This window comes from Mustela nivalis (genome assembly GCF_964662115.1).
Source record: "Mustela nivalis genome assembly, chromosome: 6".
In the NCBI taxonomy this organism is placed as follows: Eukaryota; Metazoa; Chordata; class Mammalia; order Carnivora; family Mustelidae; genus Mustela; species Mustela nivalis.
Window position 1 is genome coordinate 78310692 of NC_139025.1, and position 19146 is coordinate 78329837.

At 46.8% G+C, this 19146-nt stretch overlaps 1 protein-coding gene across 1 annotated transcript in view; it reads left to right on the top strand.

The window, feature by feature from the left end:
* Positions 1 to 2239: 2239 nt before the first annotated feature.
* Positions 2240 to 19146, top strand: part of SHC4 (SHC adaptor protein 4) — a 139924-nt gene continuing 123017 nt past the window's right edge. Inside the window, exon 1 of the mRNA XM_082734785.1 lies at positions 2240 to 3707. Coding sequence (XP_082590911.1) covers positions 3120 to 3707 — 588 coding nt within the window. The 5' untranslated portion in view covers positions 2240 to 3119. The remainder of the gene's footprint in view (positions 3708 to 19146) is intronic.

Here is a 19146-nt window from a genome sequence, read left to right on the forward strand (position 1 = left end):
CGTAGGACGGCCAACGTCTCCAGGGTCCCCAGGGACAGAGAAGCCACCCACCTCACCTCGTCCCACCTGATCCACCCTGCCCCTCGGCCCTCCTAGGACTCAGCCCTCCTGAGGAATGTGGACGGCTGTGAATCCTCCTAGTTTGGCCGGCACAGGGCCTGCCCGGGAGTGCAGGTTGTCCTGGGCACCCCGTCCTGCAGTCGTGAAGACCTCAGCAAGGACTCACATTAACCACGTGGGCTCCTGTTCGTCCTTCTTTCTCCAGGCCCAAGCAGTTGTTAAGAAATTGTTTCTTTGAATGGTGTTGGCTTTCTCAGCTTCTCCCACTCTGTGCTCTGTTTTTGATTGCCTGCCGTGGTGTAGATTCTGTACCCTGGGGGATCAGAGTACTCGCGTCAGGGTCAAGTGGCCCTGGTTCCAAAGCCTTTCTTTGCCCTGACTGCCAGGTACTCAAGGAGGCAGGCGCTGTATGGCACGTGAAGCCAAGTACTTTACAGGGATCAGTATTAGCTCACAGACCCTCATAACATGTCCGCTAGATAGCTGCTTTTCTTTTTTTAAGATTTTATTTATTTATTTATTTATTTATTTGTCAGAGAGAGGGAGAGAGGGAAAGAGAGAGCACAAGCAGGGGGAGCAGCAGGCAGAGGGAGAAGCAGGGTCTCCACTGAGCAAGGAGCCCCAGCAGAATTTGATTCCAGGACCCTGGGGATCATGACTTGAGCTGAAGGCAGACACATAACCAACGGAGCCACCCAGGCGTCCCTAGATAGCAGCTTTTCTTTCTTTCTTTTTTTTTTTTTTAAGTTTTATTATTTATTCATTTGACAGAGATTGACACAGCGAGAGAGGAAACACAAGCAGGGGAAGTGGGAGAGGGAGAAGCAGGCTTCCAGCTGAGCAGGGAGTCCCGTGCAATGCTTCGATGCAGGGCTCGGCCCCGGACCCTGATATCATGACCTGAGCCAAAGGCAGATACTTAACGACTGAGCTACCCAGGCGCCTCTAGATAGTTGCTTTTAACAGATGAGGACATTGAGGCACAGAGAGGTGAAGTAAATTTCTCAAGGCAGCACAGTATGGGGATCTGTGACAACAAAGAAGGGAGCCCTAGGAGGGGAGCAAAGCGGAGGGGAAGAAAGAAAAAGAAGAAGGCTACTTCACACCTTACTCAGAGCTTGGTCTCCCCAGCTCCCCAGGAGGTGTGTGTGTGTGTGGGGGGTCTAACTTACTTAGCCACTTTCTCAGTTTCACCAGAAGAAGGTGTGGGGTGAGGAGAAGAGGTCAGCCAGGATTGAAGGGAAGGCTTATGAGAAAGCAAAAAGGCCTTCCACGGAAAAAACACATCCTAACCGTTCTGGCAGACAGCAGGTGAAAAGGTGCCTTCTTTCTCTGGGGAAGCAGGAACCACCCAGGATGCAACCATTTAATTCAGAACCTGTGTTTAGATCCCAAGGGAGCTTGGGCCGCTGAAGTCATGAATACACATGAGCCTAATGCAGCCTTGTGGACGGTAAGACAATGAAGGCGACATCCCCCATTCCCGGTTGCCACGGGTTGTTTTAATTTGTAAATTAATGAACAATTTTAGATGTAAGAGCGTTGGCCTACAGAGAAATGTAATCTTCAGCAGAGGTTTTGTCTCTTCTGATATGTGATTTCCACATCTTCCCTGGGTTTCAGCAGTTTCCTCTCCTCTATTCCTCAAAGAACCTGCATTTCCCTTTCCTGACTCCCTTCCTGGCTTCCTGTGCGCTAAGCCTTTGCAGTTGTCATCATGGCTTCAGAATGCATTTGATAGGTACAGGAAGTTGCACCAGACGGGAGATGGAACCAGCAATCAATAAAAAAAGAACTATGTTTCTAAGAAAAATGCATCACGGCTTCCCACCGGAGTTGTGTACCATATGTCCTAATATCCCTGGAACAATGGAGCTAAATCTTAGCTCTTCTGCTGGGCTTTCCCGGCCATCTCAACAAAAAGAAAAGAGACCTTTTAACCTGCTGCTACCCAGCTTCCCCACGACTCCTAGGACAGATTGCCTTTCCTTTTAACCCTTTCATCAGATATCACAAAATAAAATCTCTCCTTCCAGCTTTATTTCTCCTGGCTACTAGTTTAGTATATTTATGGTGCATGAGTCATCAAGCTGCCGCCTGATTGGATAAAAACCAAGCACCCCTGAGACCATCAGTCAATTACGGCTATTCTCAGCTTCATTCACAGATTTATTAGCTTGCACACACACAGAGAAATTCATTCAGCAAAGTTCATTCATAAAAATTTCAACACTCTGCATCATTCTGCACATCTCAGCCTTCTGCTGCCGACGGGTTCCTGAAAGAAGCTCTGAGCCGACTCCAGGAGGGAGGGAAGCTCAGAGCTAGGGTGGGCAGGCAGGGAGGGGAGCTGAGGAATACGGAGGGATCGCGAGTCCATGAAATAATGCGGAGCGCCGCGGGTCACTAGTACTTCTGGCTTGTGGCCCGGACGGGATGCGAGACAAGATCTTCCAAGAGAGGGCAGCCATCAGAATCAACGAACTCAGGCTGAGGGCGCCTTCGCCTCTCCTAGACATCTTCTCTTTTTCCTTTTTTTAAATGAACAATCACTGGAACAAATAAAGGGTTAATAGGCCAGTCATTGCCCCGCCCTGTGAGAGCCGGAGGGAGCAGGTTTGAAAGTTCCTGTGTGCGGAAGGGAAGGCTGGGGGTGGGGGGCGCTAAATATTTCTGCAGGGCTCCCGCACAGCTCGCTGGCGATGCGGCGGGACGGGCTGGCCGGTGTTCGGCCCGATTCCGTGCCTGAGAGTTGGCCGTGAGCGATCCCCGCCACCGCGGGCCTGGGTCCAGGCGTTCCCGGCAAGGAATCCAAGGCGAGAACACCGAGTGCTGCCGCTGGGGCCAGGGAGGGACTGAAATCAGCCGGGGAGTTGTTTTCCCCCGGGCTGTCACCCAGAAGGGCCCGGCAGCCGAGGTGGGCGAGGGACAGTGCAGAGTTGGAGAGGTGGCTGCCGCGAGTTGCATGGGGCATTGAGGCATTCGCTTTCCGTTCCGTTTATCTAGCAGACGACGAGGCGATTTATGCAACAGTATCCTGTTTCAGCACTGCCAAGGCTATGCGAAAACGCGGTCAGGACAGCCTGGCAGGACTTGTGCTGTATGTAGGACTCTTCGGGCACCCCGGCATGCTGCACAGGGCCAAGTACAGCCGCTTTCGGAATGAGTCCATCACGTCCTTGGACGAAAGCAGCCCCGCAGGCTCCGTGGGGAACAAGGGCTCGCCTCAGCCTCCCTACCCCACCCTGGCACCTCACCTACCGGCTGCTGAAGATGCCACCTTGGCGTCCCAGGAGAGCCCCACCCCACTGTGCACCTTGATCCCTCGCATGGCCAGTGTGAAGCTGGCCAACCCGGCCACCTTGCTGAGTCTGAAAAACTTTTGCTTGGGTACCAAAGAGGTGCCCCGGCTGAAGCTCCAGGAAAGCCAGGACCCGGCTCCCAGCAACCCGGCTTCCCCTGAGTCCGGTCTAAATAGGGCTGGGTCCGCACCTCCACCGCAGCCAGACCTGGTGGGGCACAGGGCGACTGTCTTAACTCCCGATGCCTGCCCCCTTCCTGGCCCTGGGGAGCCCACCCCAGGGAGCAGGCAGGACAGGCACTTTCTACAGCACCTGTTGGGGATGGGCATGAACTACTATGTGAGGGTAAGTCTATCTCCCTCTCTGTGCTCCTTCTAAGAACTCCGGGGGACAGGGGCATCTTTCCTTCTGAAAAGGGCTGCACACCACCTAGCTGGGTTCTAGGTTTGGACGAGACATTGTGTAGCTGGACTGAGAGGAGGGGAGCTGGGTTATGAGTTTTCCTAGAAATATGTGGCTTGTACTGGAGTCAGACAACTTTTGATTCAGGGACATGAACTGCTGCTAACTTGTAGGTAGTATCCAGGGGGGAGGGACAGCTTTTGATGGAGATGACGAGATGGTGTCTTCTTGTCCCCCCCTGGACCTAGCATTCTGACCAAGAATGGTGAAGAATTTCTAATCTGTTTAGTGATTGAGACCTGCTAGACTCTATCAGCCACTGTATTGCGGTAGGGATTTCTGTGCTAGAGGAATGCATGATGTGTAAGGGACTTGAATTACTATTTTTTAAATGTAATTCAGCATTTAACAAGAACTTCTCAAAATGTGGCCATGTCTCTTTGCTTGTGCTAAGAGCTAGTCTTAGGTCTTTCGTGCTCCCCCCACCCCCACCTCACCTTGTCTTTATTGCCTATACTGCGGCAAGTGGGCCTTGTCCATGAGCTGCTGTGTGCAAAATCGGGGTCCTTACTGGCCTCCCATATGCCCTTGCTTATTCCAGATCTGGGTGAGATTTGCCCCCTGCTCTTCTGGAGTTCACATTTCAGTCGAGGAAACCAACCAATGCACGAAAAAATAAGAGAGCAATAGTTAGTAACCGAAATCTAGTGTGAGAATGCTGAAGGAATTCAGGACAAGGGAACGGTTGTTGTGGTCAGGGATTCATTTACAAGGGAAACCTTCAGAAGGTGTGTCTTGGAAGAGATATCAGAGCTGGATTGGCAGAAAGGAGGAGATTCCTGGCAGGGCAAGAATAGGTGCCATCTGAAAGGCCGGTATCACGGTGGCGGCTGTGGGGGTGGATCTTACAGGCCAGGCTCAATGGAAGAGGGGGATGCTGGAGGGTCGTAGGTGATAGAGAGAGTGGCTGGCATATCACTGGTGCGCCAACAAATGTGAGTTGAATAGAGACAAATATAGATCCTGGGTCGCTTAGGGAAGAGGGAGCCGTTGACTAAAGCCCTTAAATGTCAGAGGAGGAGTTGGTAAACACTGTGACTGGTAAACAAGAACCCTCACTTGGTTTGTAGGCAAACTGGGACTTGATGAAAGTGGTTTCAAAAGGATCAGCCTGAATTGATCTGAGATGTCTGGAAATGGGGAGAAATTAGAGATTGGGAGGCCAGTCGGAAAGCCGAGAGTTTAGGCTTGAAGGGATGGGAACGTGGCTTGATGTGGAGGTGTGGGGGAGGAGATGAAGACAAGAACCTCTGTGAGAAGATTCAGCAGCCGTGGGTGGTCCATCAGCCCATTTCAGCTCCTGATCCAAACGGCAGAATAGTGGACGTTTCCTGAACAGTGGGTAGACCGGTGAGTTTGTCATTGTTGTCTATGGAGGTTCTGAGGAGGGAGATAGAAGCAGAGTGAGTTGGGAAGGGGTCACGCTATGTTTGCTTTGCACAGATGATCTTTAAAGTGATGGTACCTAAGGGCTAGTCATGGGTGAGTGAGCAGTCATGGAAGACCGGCAATACAGTGTGAGAAGTCTGACACGAAGGTGCACATTTGAGAGATAACCAGTAACTAGCACCAACGGACAATTAAGATCTCAAGAAAGGGCAGACAATGAACGCTGAGAGAGTTCCAGGGAGAACAGGCGTGGGGCAGCTCTGGCACATGGATAAGTCAAACCTCTAAGGAAGATAAACTTAGGGGACATGCAGTTCTTGCCCTCCCCCAGAGTGGCATGGCTCATAACGGGAATAGCTTCGTGTATCTACTAGAAGTTCACGGGCACATTCTCATTCGTCAGCCTAAGAGTCTGCCAGGCTCTAGTGGGAAAACGAGTGACCCCAGACCCATGCTCTCTGCACCCGCCTTCCCATGACCTAGACATCCTCTACCCTCTGCCCTGCCTTCCCTTCCCTTTTGTACCTCCTTCCACCTCCCCATATCCACACACCTGGACAATTTTGGATGTGAAGAGTTGCTGTATGTCCTCCACTTTCCCTAGGGAGTGTTTCCATTTTAGATTTTTAATGAGGACATCATCTGCCTTTTCGTGGTGATGACAACAGACCCTAGGGAAGGCACTGACCCCCATCACCCAGGTGGGCCACACTGTATTGCCAATAGACAGTGACATGAGACACTGGTTAACACTTCTCATAGGAGGTCAAATATATGGAAGAGCCTACTTTGTTAATTTTTATAGAAGTCCCACTTTGAAAGATAGAAGGGACACAGAAGTTATCAAGTTCAATGCCTCTGTGGGGAAACTGAAGCCCAGAGGAGTGATTTTTTAAGGCTGCCAGGTGAGGCAAAAGGAGAGTTAGAACTCAAGTTTGCTGTGTGCTATTCTTTGCTCTTTTCACCACAGGTTTCCATCCTGGTTGAAATTCTGTTCCTCAGAATTTTTTTTTAAAGATTTTATTTATTTATTTGACAGACAGAGATCACAAGTAGGCAGAGAGGCAGGCAGAGAGAGAGGGGGAAGCAGGCTCCCTGCTGAGCAGAGAGCCCGATGTGGGACTCGATCCCGAGACCCTGAGATAACGACCTGAGCCGAAGGCAGAGGCTTTAACCCACTGAGCCACCCAGGCGCCCCCTCAGAATTCTTTTAGATATGAACCCATTTAAAAAATGAAATGCCAACCTATTAATCTTTTTCTATTGCCAACCTATTAGTTTATAGTTAAAAATTATCGTACCAAGTGCACCCAAATTGCAATTCCTATATTCCCATCTGTAGAAAGATGCACGTAGGAAGATTTAAATCAAAAGTTGTTTAGGGGTACCTGGATGGCTCAGTCAGCTGAATATCTGACTGTTGGTTTTACCTCAGGTTGTGAGTTCAAGTCCTGAGTCTGGCTCAGTGCCCAGTGCAGAATCTACTTGTGATTCTCTCCCTCTCTTTCTGTCCCTCCCTCTACTTGCTCCTCTCTCTCAAATAAATAAGTAAATAAAATCTTTATAATATATTTATATAAAAGGTTTCTTAGTGATGATGGAATCAGAGCAGAGAAGTGAGAGAGATATTCTTGGTGGCTAGTGGACATAGAAGCAACTTTTGTAGGCAGGAGGTAGCTACACATTCTACTTTCTTATCCATATCATGTGACTTCTCTCCCTGCCAAAACTTATTTGTTTATTCATTCACTCGTTTATTCAACAAATATGTATTATGAACCCAGTATATGACTGGAACTCTTCCAAACCCTGGGGATACATCAGTGAATAAAAGAAAGCAGGTCTGAGCCCCATGGAACTCATATTCTCATGAGTAGAGAGGGGCCCTGATTGAGTAAACAAGTAAATACAATATGTCACACGTACTAAGTGGTAGGGAGAGCAATAAAACAGTGGAAGTAAAGAAAGGCAGTTGTACTGCATTCCTTTTGGGGCAAAATGACAGAGTTGTAGTTACTCTTTGTTTTATTTTCTTGCATCTTTTATCTTTACGATAGGAACTGTATCTGCCTTCTGCTCTAAGTTAGATTTGACTTTGGGTTAAATAGCATTTTAAATTAAAGATTTATTTATTTATTTGAGAGAGAGAGAAACAGAGAGCAAGCCTACAAGTGTGAATGGAGGAGGGGCAGAAGGAGAGGATTTTCAAGCAGACTCCCCGCTGAGTGAAGAGCCCAATGCAGGGCTCCATCTCATGACCCATCAGATCATGACCTGAACTCAGACCAAGAGTTAGGTGCCCAACCGACTTAGTCACCCAGGTGTCTGTAAATATCATTTTTTTAAAAAATTTTATTTACTTATTTGACAGTGAGAGATCACAAGTAGGCAGAGAGGCAGGCAGAGAGAGAGGAAGGGAAGCAGACTCCTTGCTGAGCAGAGAGCCCGATGTGGGGCTCTATCCCAGGACCCTGAGATCATGACCAGAGCCGAAGGCAGCGGCCTAACCCACTGAGCCACCCAGGTGCCCCTCATTTTTTTTTTTTAATTGACTGTTCATTCGGTCTTACAATATAGAGTCAGTTATACAGCTGAAAATGTATTATAAGTTCTGAACACCTATTTTTGGGTCACTTTCATTTAAGCTCAGACCTTGAACCCTCTGAAGATCTTTCAGGGAAGGTAGGCCAGCAAGCTATTATTTGAGAGATACCAAGCCAGAAGTGGGACAACCAGACCCAGGTCTGAGCAAAGCAGTGAAGTGAATGGAGTCCCTGACATGGTGCCAATTAGTGACTTTTGTTCCCCCCATAAGGTTAAGTCTTATTTCTTTAGGAGGTATTCTCAAGTCACTTTATCTGTCACTCAACATTCACTCAGAGGTCTCTCCATTGCCCAACATAGTCCGTGGCAAGTACGGAAAATACACAATGTGACCAGTGCTCTCATCTCTAGAAGGAGAGGCCTGCTCTATAGGGCCTTGAAGCCCCCCCCCCCCCATTTAATGACTCTAGCATCTTTCTTCATATGGAAGAGATTTAAAACCTTAGTTCCCATTCTGATTCCCAACCCTCAAATTGCTTCTGATTTAGTTGAGAGCTAAATGAAGCAGAGGCAAAGAAACCAACTGAGCCATAGTGGCCATATGCCAGTAGGGCAGTTCTGATGCTAGTTCTCCAAGGGAGGCTGCATTCTCCAAATGCTGACACCAAGCCCTCCAAAGTATCTTCTCTACTATCTCTATTATCTACTCTCTATCTTCACGCTTTCCATGGCAAGTTAATAGCAAACAGGGTTCAAATCAAGATTTGTCTCACCCCGGTGGTTATCTTCTTCCCACCATCTGACTCTACCTTGGACCAAGACGGATGGTCCTGAAAGCTTGTGAATGGGAGAGCCCAGACGAAGGGCCACACAGATGAATGCATGACAGCTTTATTACAGGACCGACCCCCAGACCTTGCCTCGTTGCATTTATTTGCACGATTTCCGTCTCATCACTTCAGCCCAACCCACCCCAACGATTTCCCCAGGTTGTGTTAATTCACTAAGGCGTCTGTGACAAATATAATAAACTAGGTGGCTTATGCCGCAGAAATCTATTCTTTCAAAATTCTGGAGGCTGGAAGTCTGAAATCAAGGCCTTGGCAGGGTGAGGCTCTCTTGGAAGTCTCTAAGAGAGGATTCTTCCTTGCCTCTTCCAGCTTTGGGTGGTTGCCAACAATTCTTGGCATTTCTTGAGTTGGAGAAACATCGCTCCAACCTCTGCCTCTGTTTTCAGCATGGCTTCCTTGCCGATGGGACCATCTCCGAATTTCCCTCCTCTTATAAAGATACAGGTCATTGGACTTGAGTCTTCGCTGATCCGATATGTCCCCATCTTAACTTGATTATATCTGCTTCCAGATAAGGTCACCTTCATAGATCCATTTAATTTGGGGGTGTTGTAGTTCAAGCCATAACAGTCCCCAAGAACACGTATCGCAATGTGTTTGCCCACAGAAGTGTTCTTGTCTATTGGGCTCGTCAGCTTTGTGTGCAAATATGAATTTATGTTGAGGAATTTATTTACTTCCTTTGTAAATTTCAGAGCCTCCTCTTATCATCCATCCTTTCTTGTCTAATGGTATGGCTTATTACTGAGCCAACACACTAGTATTGTCTATTGTCTGTTGTGTAGACTCGACGTAGTCCACAGTACCACGTTGCTCTGTTTGCCCCAAGGATCTTTCACACGGGGCAGCACAAGTCTAAGAGTTATGAGATCTGCATTAATCTAATGGTTCTGGTGCTAACCAGCTGCCCTTATGTGAGTCATTTCACCTCTCTGGGCCTCATTTTCTCATATTTAAAATAAGAGATTTGAGCAAAATGCTGCCTAAGAACCTGAGACTCTAGGTCTCCTTTCCCGTTGGTCTATTAGGATCTCTTTTGCTTAGACAATGGATTCAGGTCAGTTTCCTAAAGGAAGTCATGTTTAACATCTTTGTGTTAATAGAGGGGAAAAGAAATGTCTTGAGCACCCTCTTACCAACACAGAGCTGGCTTCACCAGTAAAGTAGAAAGGGGTGTGTTATACTGGCCTGGACACAGGTGCTCAGTTCTAGAGAGTTGGTGTAAGAGAAATCAGGTCGTGGAAAAACATCCAAGTGTAGGATTCCAGGGAGGACTGGAGGGCAGGCTGATCCAAGAGGCAGGCCAGGGTGAGTGATGGTAGCAGGGCTCATGGCGTACATGGTCCAGCCAGCCAACCTGAGGACTGTAGGAACAGCAAAAGTAACCCTTCTCTATTCTCTCTGGAGAGAAGTGCTAAAAGAAAAAGGCCCTGACACACAAAGAGACAGTCTAGTAACCCTAACCTTGAAAGAGGGAGATTTATAACTCTGGGAAACCCCTGAAGAGACAGTCCCACGATTTATGCAAAATAAAGGCAGACCTGAGTGGTGTAGGTCAGGCCATCATGGGTAACAGATGGCTTTCTGCCTCTGTGTGCTGCCCTTTTTTCTAAGTTATTGGGGGCTAAAAGGGTGGTCATATGGCTGGGAGGAAATACTTCCATCGAAGACTGACAATTTGTCATTCAGGGTGTTATATTTTCCTTTCTGTTTCTTGGAGTGAATGTAAAAGAAGATTCTCCTAGAATCTAGAAAAATCCTGGCAGATTTGACCCATTGTTCCTGTTAATCCCCTTTTTATTTTTTTTTTAATTTATTTTTACTTTTGAAAAGATTATTTATTTATTTATTTATTTATTTATTTATTTTGAGAGAGAAAGTGCACTTACAGGGAGAGGGATAGAGGGAGAGGGAGAGAAATCCCAAGCAGGCTCCATGACCAACATGGAGCCTGAAACTGGACTTGATCCCAGGACCCTAAGATCACTACCTGAGCCACCCAGGTGCCCCAGTGTTATTCCTTTTCAACTTTCACATATCCTCTAGTTCTTCCTACCCCTGAATACTAGAGCATTACCTGGAAGAGAGAATCCTAGAGTTCCCCTAGTTCAAAATCTTCATTTTATAGTTGAGGAAAACAGAGGCTCAGAGATAGGAAGTAAGTTGCCCCAAGCCACACAGCTTCTAGTGGTGAAGCCCAGACAAGAACTCCCAGTTCTGTGTACAGCACGCTTATGTACCTCCGTCTTGCTTCACCTCTCCTCACTCCCTGAACTAAACGTTCTCTGCCAAATATCTCTGTTGAGGAAAATACTGTGTGTGCGCTTTTGTTTAAGAAGACCAGAATAAAAACTTTTTTTTTTTTTCTAATAGAAAAATTGCCTTTCAAAAGCAACAAGACGGAAAAAGTGAGGCAGAGTGGTAAGGAGCCTCAAATGCCTTAGCTTTATCCATGTTTCCCCTTTTTGTTGAAGGCGGTCCCTGCCCATGGTGACATGTAGTGGGACCAGGACTTCACGACATGCATGGACTGACGTCTGTGAATTCCTCTTCCACAGCTTTTGGGGATGACTTCCCTATTATGGCTTCTCCCCTTGCTTCCATTTTCCTGTTACTCCAAAGCCAATACCATGTTACTGTTGGCTGAACCAACCCTGTTTCCCAGTATGACAGTCCCATGACCTAAATCTAAATCTAAACCTTCACACAGCTCGGGAGGCGAGGACATTCTACACTCCCCTCCCCAGCATCAGGGATATGAGGTCCCTGGGGTTTCTTCCTCTCTCCTAAAAGATACAAGCTTCAGATTTCGGTGAGTTGGGGGGCAGTGGAGGCGGAATGAGAGAGGTCTGGTCAGATCTGTTCAGAAGAATCAAGAGGAGGGTTACCGAAAGATGCAGGCCTTAGTGCAGCCCACAAATAGCCATTACAGGAAAAGATTCCATCTGAAATAGCAGAGTTTAGGGAGAGGGTATTTGGAAAAGTCAGTGCCTTCTGAGAACTGGATTTTCTATTGTGAACATTGACTGAAATCATATGAAACTTGTCAATATCATAGAAATGACAAGCAAGTATACATTTGTAACCGTAAACTCAGGTGTACAAGAAATGTCATTACAAATGTATTTTTAAAAAATCACATGAAATCTGACACCAAGCCCTTTCTTGCTTGGCCGGCAGTATTTCAGTTTTGGTCATTATTCATCCTCCAACCTCTAATCATAATCACATAGTGAATCGGGAGGCTTATTTTGCACCCCTGAATAAGGAAAGGCCTCTGACCTTCAGTTCATGGTATAGAATATTGATAGTCCCCTGAAGACAGGAGGCGCTCCTTTGACTCGACCTCCATTTGCACACTAGAATCCTCACCCATTCTGAGAGCCCCTTCCTGAGAATCCAGCCCCTCCAGCTCCCCCTCCAGCCATTCCCCTTGCTAAGACTTGCCACTTCCCCAGGGCTTTGCCAGAATGCAGTTTGAGGGTCTGGAATGCTGAGAGACTCACCGGTATCAACTGCCCATCCTCCTCCCATCACTGACCCTGCAGGATCAGGAGGACAGATGGCTTAAGCAAGTTAATGGGAAACCCAGAAGCAGCCAGCAGCCAGAGGGGGCACTGATCGAGGGAGGGCACACCAGAGGGGCAGGAAGAAAAGTACACAGCCCGCCTACAGAGGCTGAGCAAAGATGGAATGAAGTTTAAAGAGTTGCCCCCATTTGTCAGGGCCAGACATTGGCAGTCAAGGGCTCTGATGGAAAATGAAGCTGAAATTTCTTGGGAGGAGTTGGAAATTACACTGCCTGTGGGAGGTTGAGGGGACTGAGAGATGGAGGCAGGGGGAGGGCGGAGAGAGAGAGAGTGGAGGAAGAAGGCATAGTACAGGCAGTGTCCTATCCAGAAAAGAATCTGGAGCACCGAGGTCATAAAACCAACAGTTTAATGTCATGTTTTATTTGGTCAGATTAGAAGAAAGGGGTTTTGTTTTTGTTTTTGTTTTTTTGTTTTGTTGCCAATTTTTAAGAATTCCATATAAAATTCTGGATTTCTGGCTTCTCAGGAGAGCCAACAGCCTTGGACAGGTCATTCCACATGCCAGCGGATGACCAGAGCTGGCCAGTAAGGCACAGGCCCACCCAATTTCAACCCCCTGTCAACCCCCGAAGGTGACTGGGTTTACATACCCACCTGTGGCATCAGAATGGGAAAGTACTCCAGCGCCCTTTGTCGTTCATTTTCCAATGTGGAATATCTGGGAAAGAAGCTGAGAATGTCTTACTCTTGGGCAGCATACCAGGACTTCTTTGTGTAACGGGACAGAGTCGAGTGGATGAGCGAGCCCATGAGAGACACGTTGCCTTCCCAACTCAGAGAGCCTTTGCCCATTTTAGCGAAGTTGCAGAGTTTTGTTTTGTTTCGTTGTTTTTTTAGATTTTATTTATTTATTTGAGAGAGAGAGAGAAAGAGAGAGAGAGAGAGAGAGAGAGAGCGCGAGCGGACAAGTAAGCAGAGCAGCAGGCAGAGGGAGAGAGAGAGAGAAGCAGGCTCTCGGCTGAGCAGGGAGCCCAATGTGCGACTCGATCCCAGGACCCTGGAAACATGACCTGAGCCAAAAGCAGCCACTTAATCAACTGAGCTACCCAAGGGCCCCAGGTTGCAGAGTTTTAAAAGATAATGGAGCTCCAGGATGGGCACAGGCCATCCCTATTTTGTGAAGACATGGGTCAAATTTTGTTTGTAGTCAGTTCTTTGAGACAATGAATTTTTCCAGAGAAACAGTGTTAAAAATTGATAAGCTTTTTCCTATAGTGAGAGAGAGAATTAAATGGAAATATATATATCTACATATAGATATATAGATATATACACATAGTAGGTCCCAGGTAGAGGGAGGAAAACACACTTTCAAAGGGCCAAGAGTGCTTTTGGGCACAAATACATTGAAATAGACTAAACTTGACTCCACGGTTTCACTGTGTCCCCTTGGCATCCTCACTCCTGGCCAGCAGCGCTGCCCTGGCAGACCTTCCTTCCCTGGTCCTTCCCTGTGGTACTCCCCAGGGCAGGCCTGCCCGCCTCTCTCAGTTGCCCCCGCCCGCCTCCCTGTTGTTGGCTTCCCTCCCCGCTCAGCGCAGCAGACTGAAAGCTTGCATTTTGGAAAGAAATCTCTTTACTTCATTCACTCTTTTTTTTTTTTTAAGATTTTATTTATTTATTTGACAGACAGAGATCACATGTAGGCAGAGAGGCAGGCAGAGAGAGGAGGAAGCAGGCTCCCCGCTGAGCAGAGAGCCCAGGACCCTGGGATCATGACCTGAGCCGAAGGCAGAAGCTTAACCTACTGAGTCACCCAGGTGCCCTCATTCACTCTTTATTGTAGTGTTTCTCAAAATTTCCTTAGGGCCACCGATGGCAGTGAAAAATGTTCATCAGAAATGCAGACTCACAGGGCCCTCCTAAAGTTTCTGCGTCAGAATCTCTGAGGCTGGGGCCCAGAAACCTGTGTGATTGACACACTGTGTGAATCACACACTCACTGTGTGATTCTGAAGCGTACAAAGCTCAAAAATCTCTGCCGAGTTCATTTGGTGCAGTGGTTTTCAACAGCGATGATTGTACTACTCAGGGGACATGTGGCGATGCCTGGACACTTTTTAGTGACCATAACTGGTGAAGCAGTGGAGGCTACTGGATTGAGTGGCCAGAGGCCAGGATGCAGTTAGTTACACATGCTACAGGGCATAGGACAGTCCCCGCAACAAAGGATTCTCAGGCCCTGCTGGCGGGTGGGACAGAGGCTGAGCAGCTCTGAGGCAGTGGAGGGGATGGGATGTACATTCGGAGGTGATGGTGGATGGAAGCATGAACAGTTGATTGGTCATTTGGCTTTTGAAAACTCTAACCTAAGCTGTTTCTAATTGTCTCAAGTTTTCTTCTTTCTCCTCTTTAATTCCACAAATTCTTTAAAAATTATAGTTCACTTCCTCACCCCCCCAGCCACACAATATTCCCGCGGCTTCCAACATCAGGATCTCAAGGGATGGAACTGAGATCAGCCGTGGATCAGGTCTGTCCAAAGTCACAGCAGGCCGTCCCTGACTCAGGTGCAGTCTGGGCTAAATGGCACTTACAAGCTAGCTTAGTCTTCTACCATTACTGGTACCTTCATTTCCATAGGGAAGGGCATTAACAGTTTTAGCAAGTAACTTACCAGTAAGTTTTAAGAACAGGGCCTATCTTGGGGTTGGAAACTTCCTTTAGTTAGAGGCAAAGAAGTGCCAGAAAGCAAACAACTTGAGGAAAAAGATCATGTGCTATAAGGACAACCCCAGAAATTGAATTTTTTTCCCCCTCAATGTCATCCGATGATCGTTTATATGAATCATTCATTAGGAAATGGTAAAATATATAGTTCAGACATAATATTTTTCTTAGCCTAGTGCCAACTCCAGGTCCTGGAAAAGCACTGCCCACCCCCCTCCTCTCAGTTCCTCTGTCCTCTGGACTTGGGTGCAGACTGATACATTGACTGCAAAGTTCTGTTTCATTGTGAGTTAAGCTACCCAAGGTCACAAGGCTCTTCAGCATAGAGCAAGGACAAAAACTTAAGTCTCTCAACTCCCAGGAGGGTTCTCTTTTCACTAGCACGGTGAGTAAGATATAATTCTTGCATGAGGAGGTTACAGTGTGAAAAGGGAACAAAGACATCCACACAAATTACTGTAACGTAAGGCAATGCCTTGTAAATGACACCAGAGTGGTCCAAGTAAAGTATGTGGGATATCATGGAGGAAAGGGCCCTTCTTCCTTTTGAGATGATTAGGGAAGTTTTCATGAGGGAGGAGTCGTTTTAATTGAGTCTTGAGAAATGGGTAGAGTTTCCATAAGCAGAGATACAGGACGAACATTCTAGGCAAAGAGAATGACAAGAGCGAAGGCATAAAGGTAGAAAAACAGAGGATGTACTTGGAGAACGGTGAGTGAATTGACTGAGTTAGACAGTGCATGAGCTATATGTAGGAGATCAGCAGAAAATAAGTCAGACTGAGGCTAGAATAAACTTGTGTAGTATCTGAAAAGTAGGGTTTTCCAAGAGAAAACAGAACTTTGACAAACTCGGAGCTGTGTTTTACAGAGATCACGGGCTACCGTGTTCAGAGAGGATCCAAGTGGAGGGACACTGGGCAAAGTGAGGCCTGGTGAGAAGCAGTGTAGGAGCAAAAGCAGTGGCAGGAGGAGTGAGGGCAGATTTGAGGCCCTTTAGGGGAGGAAAGGGAGAGACAGAAAGCGTTTGGGGGTGAAAGGTGAGTTTCCATTCTGCAGGTCATGCATTCAAGGAAACCTCAAAGCATCCAGGTGGAAATCTCCAGCAGAAAAGAGAATAGTTAGGACTGGGGAGAAGCTATATCTGTTGCTGTTGTCACTAGGCCCAGGGAATGGACAAGGCTACTAAAGGGAGCCGGCAGAGTGCAGAGGAGAGGGCTTTGGCATGTGACCCTTTAGGTGCTCTGTGGAGAGAGAAGAAAAGGCACTGGAGACAGAACTAACTGAGTCAGGAGCAGGATGGGGAGAAGACAGAGTCATCCTGGGAGGAGGGGAGAGTTTTGAGAAGGATGTTGGACAAAACAGCAGCAAAATCTGGGAAGCACTCAAGGAAAATGGGACCTGCAAAAGCCAGAGGATTGGCCTCTGATTTTCTTACTCCCCTCTCCACCAAGATTTTCCGTTGAGCTCTTGCAGACCACGCTTGTCGCTGGATAGACCTCATCTACACTCTCTCTGCTTGCCCTCTCCTTGAGTGGTATCTCCCAGATGTCCGAGCCAGAAGTCCAAGGCATGTCTATGTCGCTTGCCATCACACTCCTAGCAGTCTTTAGTTATCAAGCCCTGACAATCCCACCCTTGTGACGTTTCTCCTACACATCCATTTCCCCCCATCCCCACTGCAGTTTCTAAGTTGAGGATGAGAGTAGGCAGCATTTTCAAACTTGCTGGCCAGGTTCTTACTGGTCTACTCTTTCCTCTACTATTTTGTGAAATGCACTTTGCAAAACACTGCCATTGAAGCTTCTGGTTGCAACTAGGAGATGGGTGGATGATCCTAATACGAGGTGGAAAGTGATACATACCTGTAGAAAATAGTGTGATGCAATGATGTCATGAGCTCTAGGAGGTAGAAGAGGCTTCTAGCTGGGTGCTCAGGGAGGGTTTCCAGGGGAGAGGGCATTGCAGATGGCCCCTACAGATTAAATAGAAGTTTAACCACAAGGAATATATAATAATAAGGGGTATTGCAGTTGGAGGGGGCATAGGTAAGGAAATTGAGGTAGATACAATCAAGAGCACTGATTTTAGTTTGGTTAGAGTAGCGACTGTTTGGAAAAGATTGGTGGATAATATTAAGACTTGAGCCAGCTTTTAACAGTCCTTTCATATCAGACTGAGGAGTCTGAGCAGAGGCATGGGGATCTCTTTGTGTTAGAGAAGGAGTGTCTGGAAGGGGGGAAGCCCTTTCGAAGGCTATTACAGCAATAGTTAAGGGGAGAAGAAGGGACGCCTGGGTGGCTCAGTTGGTTAAGGGGAGAAGTGTCTATATGAGGGTCTTGACAGGGGAGTGAGATAAAGAAACACTGGTGGCAATATCACAGAAGAAAAATTTGATGATGCTGGCAAAGGAGGGCAGAAGGCAATGCAACCCGCGTGAGATTTTGAGGTACAAGGCCTGGGGTGGACCAGTGAAAGGCACGGAGGACTCCGGGAGGAGAAGTGGTTTTGAGAGGGAGGGTAAAAGGTTCAGTATCCGACACAGAAAATCATCTAGACGAGAAGGCGGTGTCCAACAGGCCTGCAGAGTGGTCAAGCCAAGCAATTAGCCATCCTTATCTGACAAGCATCCCATTAAGGCAAAGAGATTTCAGGTGATTTTCATGAGTGGAAGAATAGAGTGTTTCTTAATACTACATAGTAGAAGGCCTCTTCTCTGATGGAAATAGTTCACATATACTTTTAATGTTTCAGTTAAACGTACATAAATATTCATTTGCGCTGTAGAGTCAAGGCTTTTTGTTGGAGTCTTCTAGATACGATGATCAATACCCCTTTCCTTGTTCTTATATAAATTCTACCCATCATTCCTCACTTATAGTCCTATCATTGTCTTCAAAGGGATACAAGCTGTTAGGGAGCTCTTCAAAGTAAGCCGAGTGCAAAACGTTTCATTTCTAAAATCTTTCAGGTTTGTTTTATCCACATGTGGGTTAGATCTATTTTTTTTTTAAGATTTTATTTATTTATATGACAGACAGAGATCACAAGTAGGCAGAGAGGCAGGCAGAGAGACAGGAGGGGAAGCAGGCTCCCCGCTGAGCAGAGAGTCCGATGCGGGGCTCGATCCCAGGACCCTGAGATCATGACCTGAGCCGAAGGCAGAGGTTTTTAACCCACTGAGCCACCTAAGCGCCCCTAGATCTATTTTTAAAAAAAGCAACTTGCCTTCATAAAGTCTCTCTAAAACTTTTAATTTTCATAGAAATAACTACATTAAAAAAAAATAACCCGAAACTCATATATTTTCAGTTTGCTTACTATCTACTTAAATCACGTGACTTAAACAACAGTTACAACAGCCATATACAGGTACAGCACCAACACACCCGGGTTCTTAGTAAGTCTACATTCCAAACTGTGGCAGCAGAAGGTTAGGCATCTCTCCTGGCTGGGGGCAAGCCTGTGGAGTGGCAACCAGTTAGCAGAGTTTTATTGTTGTATTGTGTGCTAACAGCTCAACACCTTGGTTTGCTGCTCTGTCTCAGGTTACATTTCCAGTTTTTGTCATCACAATGAGCATGTTGTAGATTCCAATTTTCCTTTTCCTACTAAACTTGACAACAACATCTTGCCCTTGAAGAGCAGACAGTATTTAATGAGTACTCTTGTACTTACTCTCCCAGTGGTTTCTGTTCAGGGAAAATGATAGATAGAGGGTGTCCCAAGGCAAATGAGAAAATTAAAAAAAACCACAGCAGGTATCCTGACTGCCCCAGCAGAATCCTCTCCAAGACCCTGTTTTCAGGAGCTGAAATTGAATCAGCAACTAGAAGACTATCTCTGGGGATGAAGGTTTAGATTTAGAAACTCATCTGTGGCCTAAGACTTTCTCTTTTTATAAAGAAAACCAAAATATGTAAGGTTTGAGTTCCCCACACTGGGGTCAACATTATCTCCTGGATTACAACTCAGTGAAGACCCTCTGTTTTTGTTTCCCTTAATAACGATCAATCAATCTGCATGTTGTAGGGTGCCCTTTGCCTCTCCATCGCATTTTGTAAACATAAACAAAGACAATGAAGTTTGTCAGAAGGGCACATGTAATGTGTTCTCAGTAGCTTTTGTTTGTTGTTTGGAGAATATATAGATTTCTCTCAGGTGGGATAACATTAACCATGGGAAATACACTCCAGCAAGAAATGGGGCTCTACTCTCCAGAATGGCTATGGCTTACGCCTACTGACCCAGCAGTCCTAGAAATGTGAAGGCTCC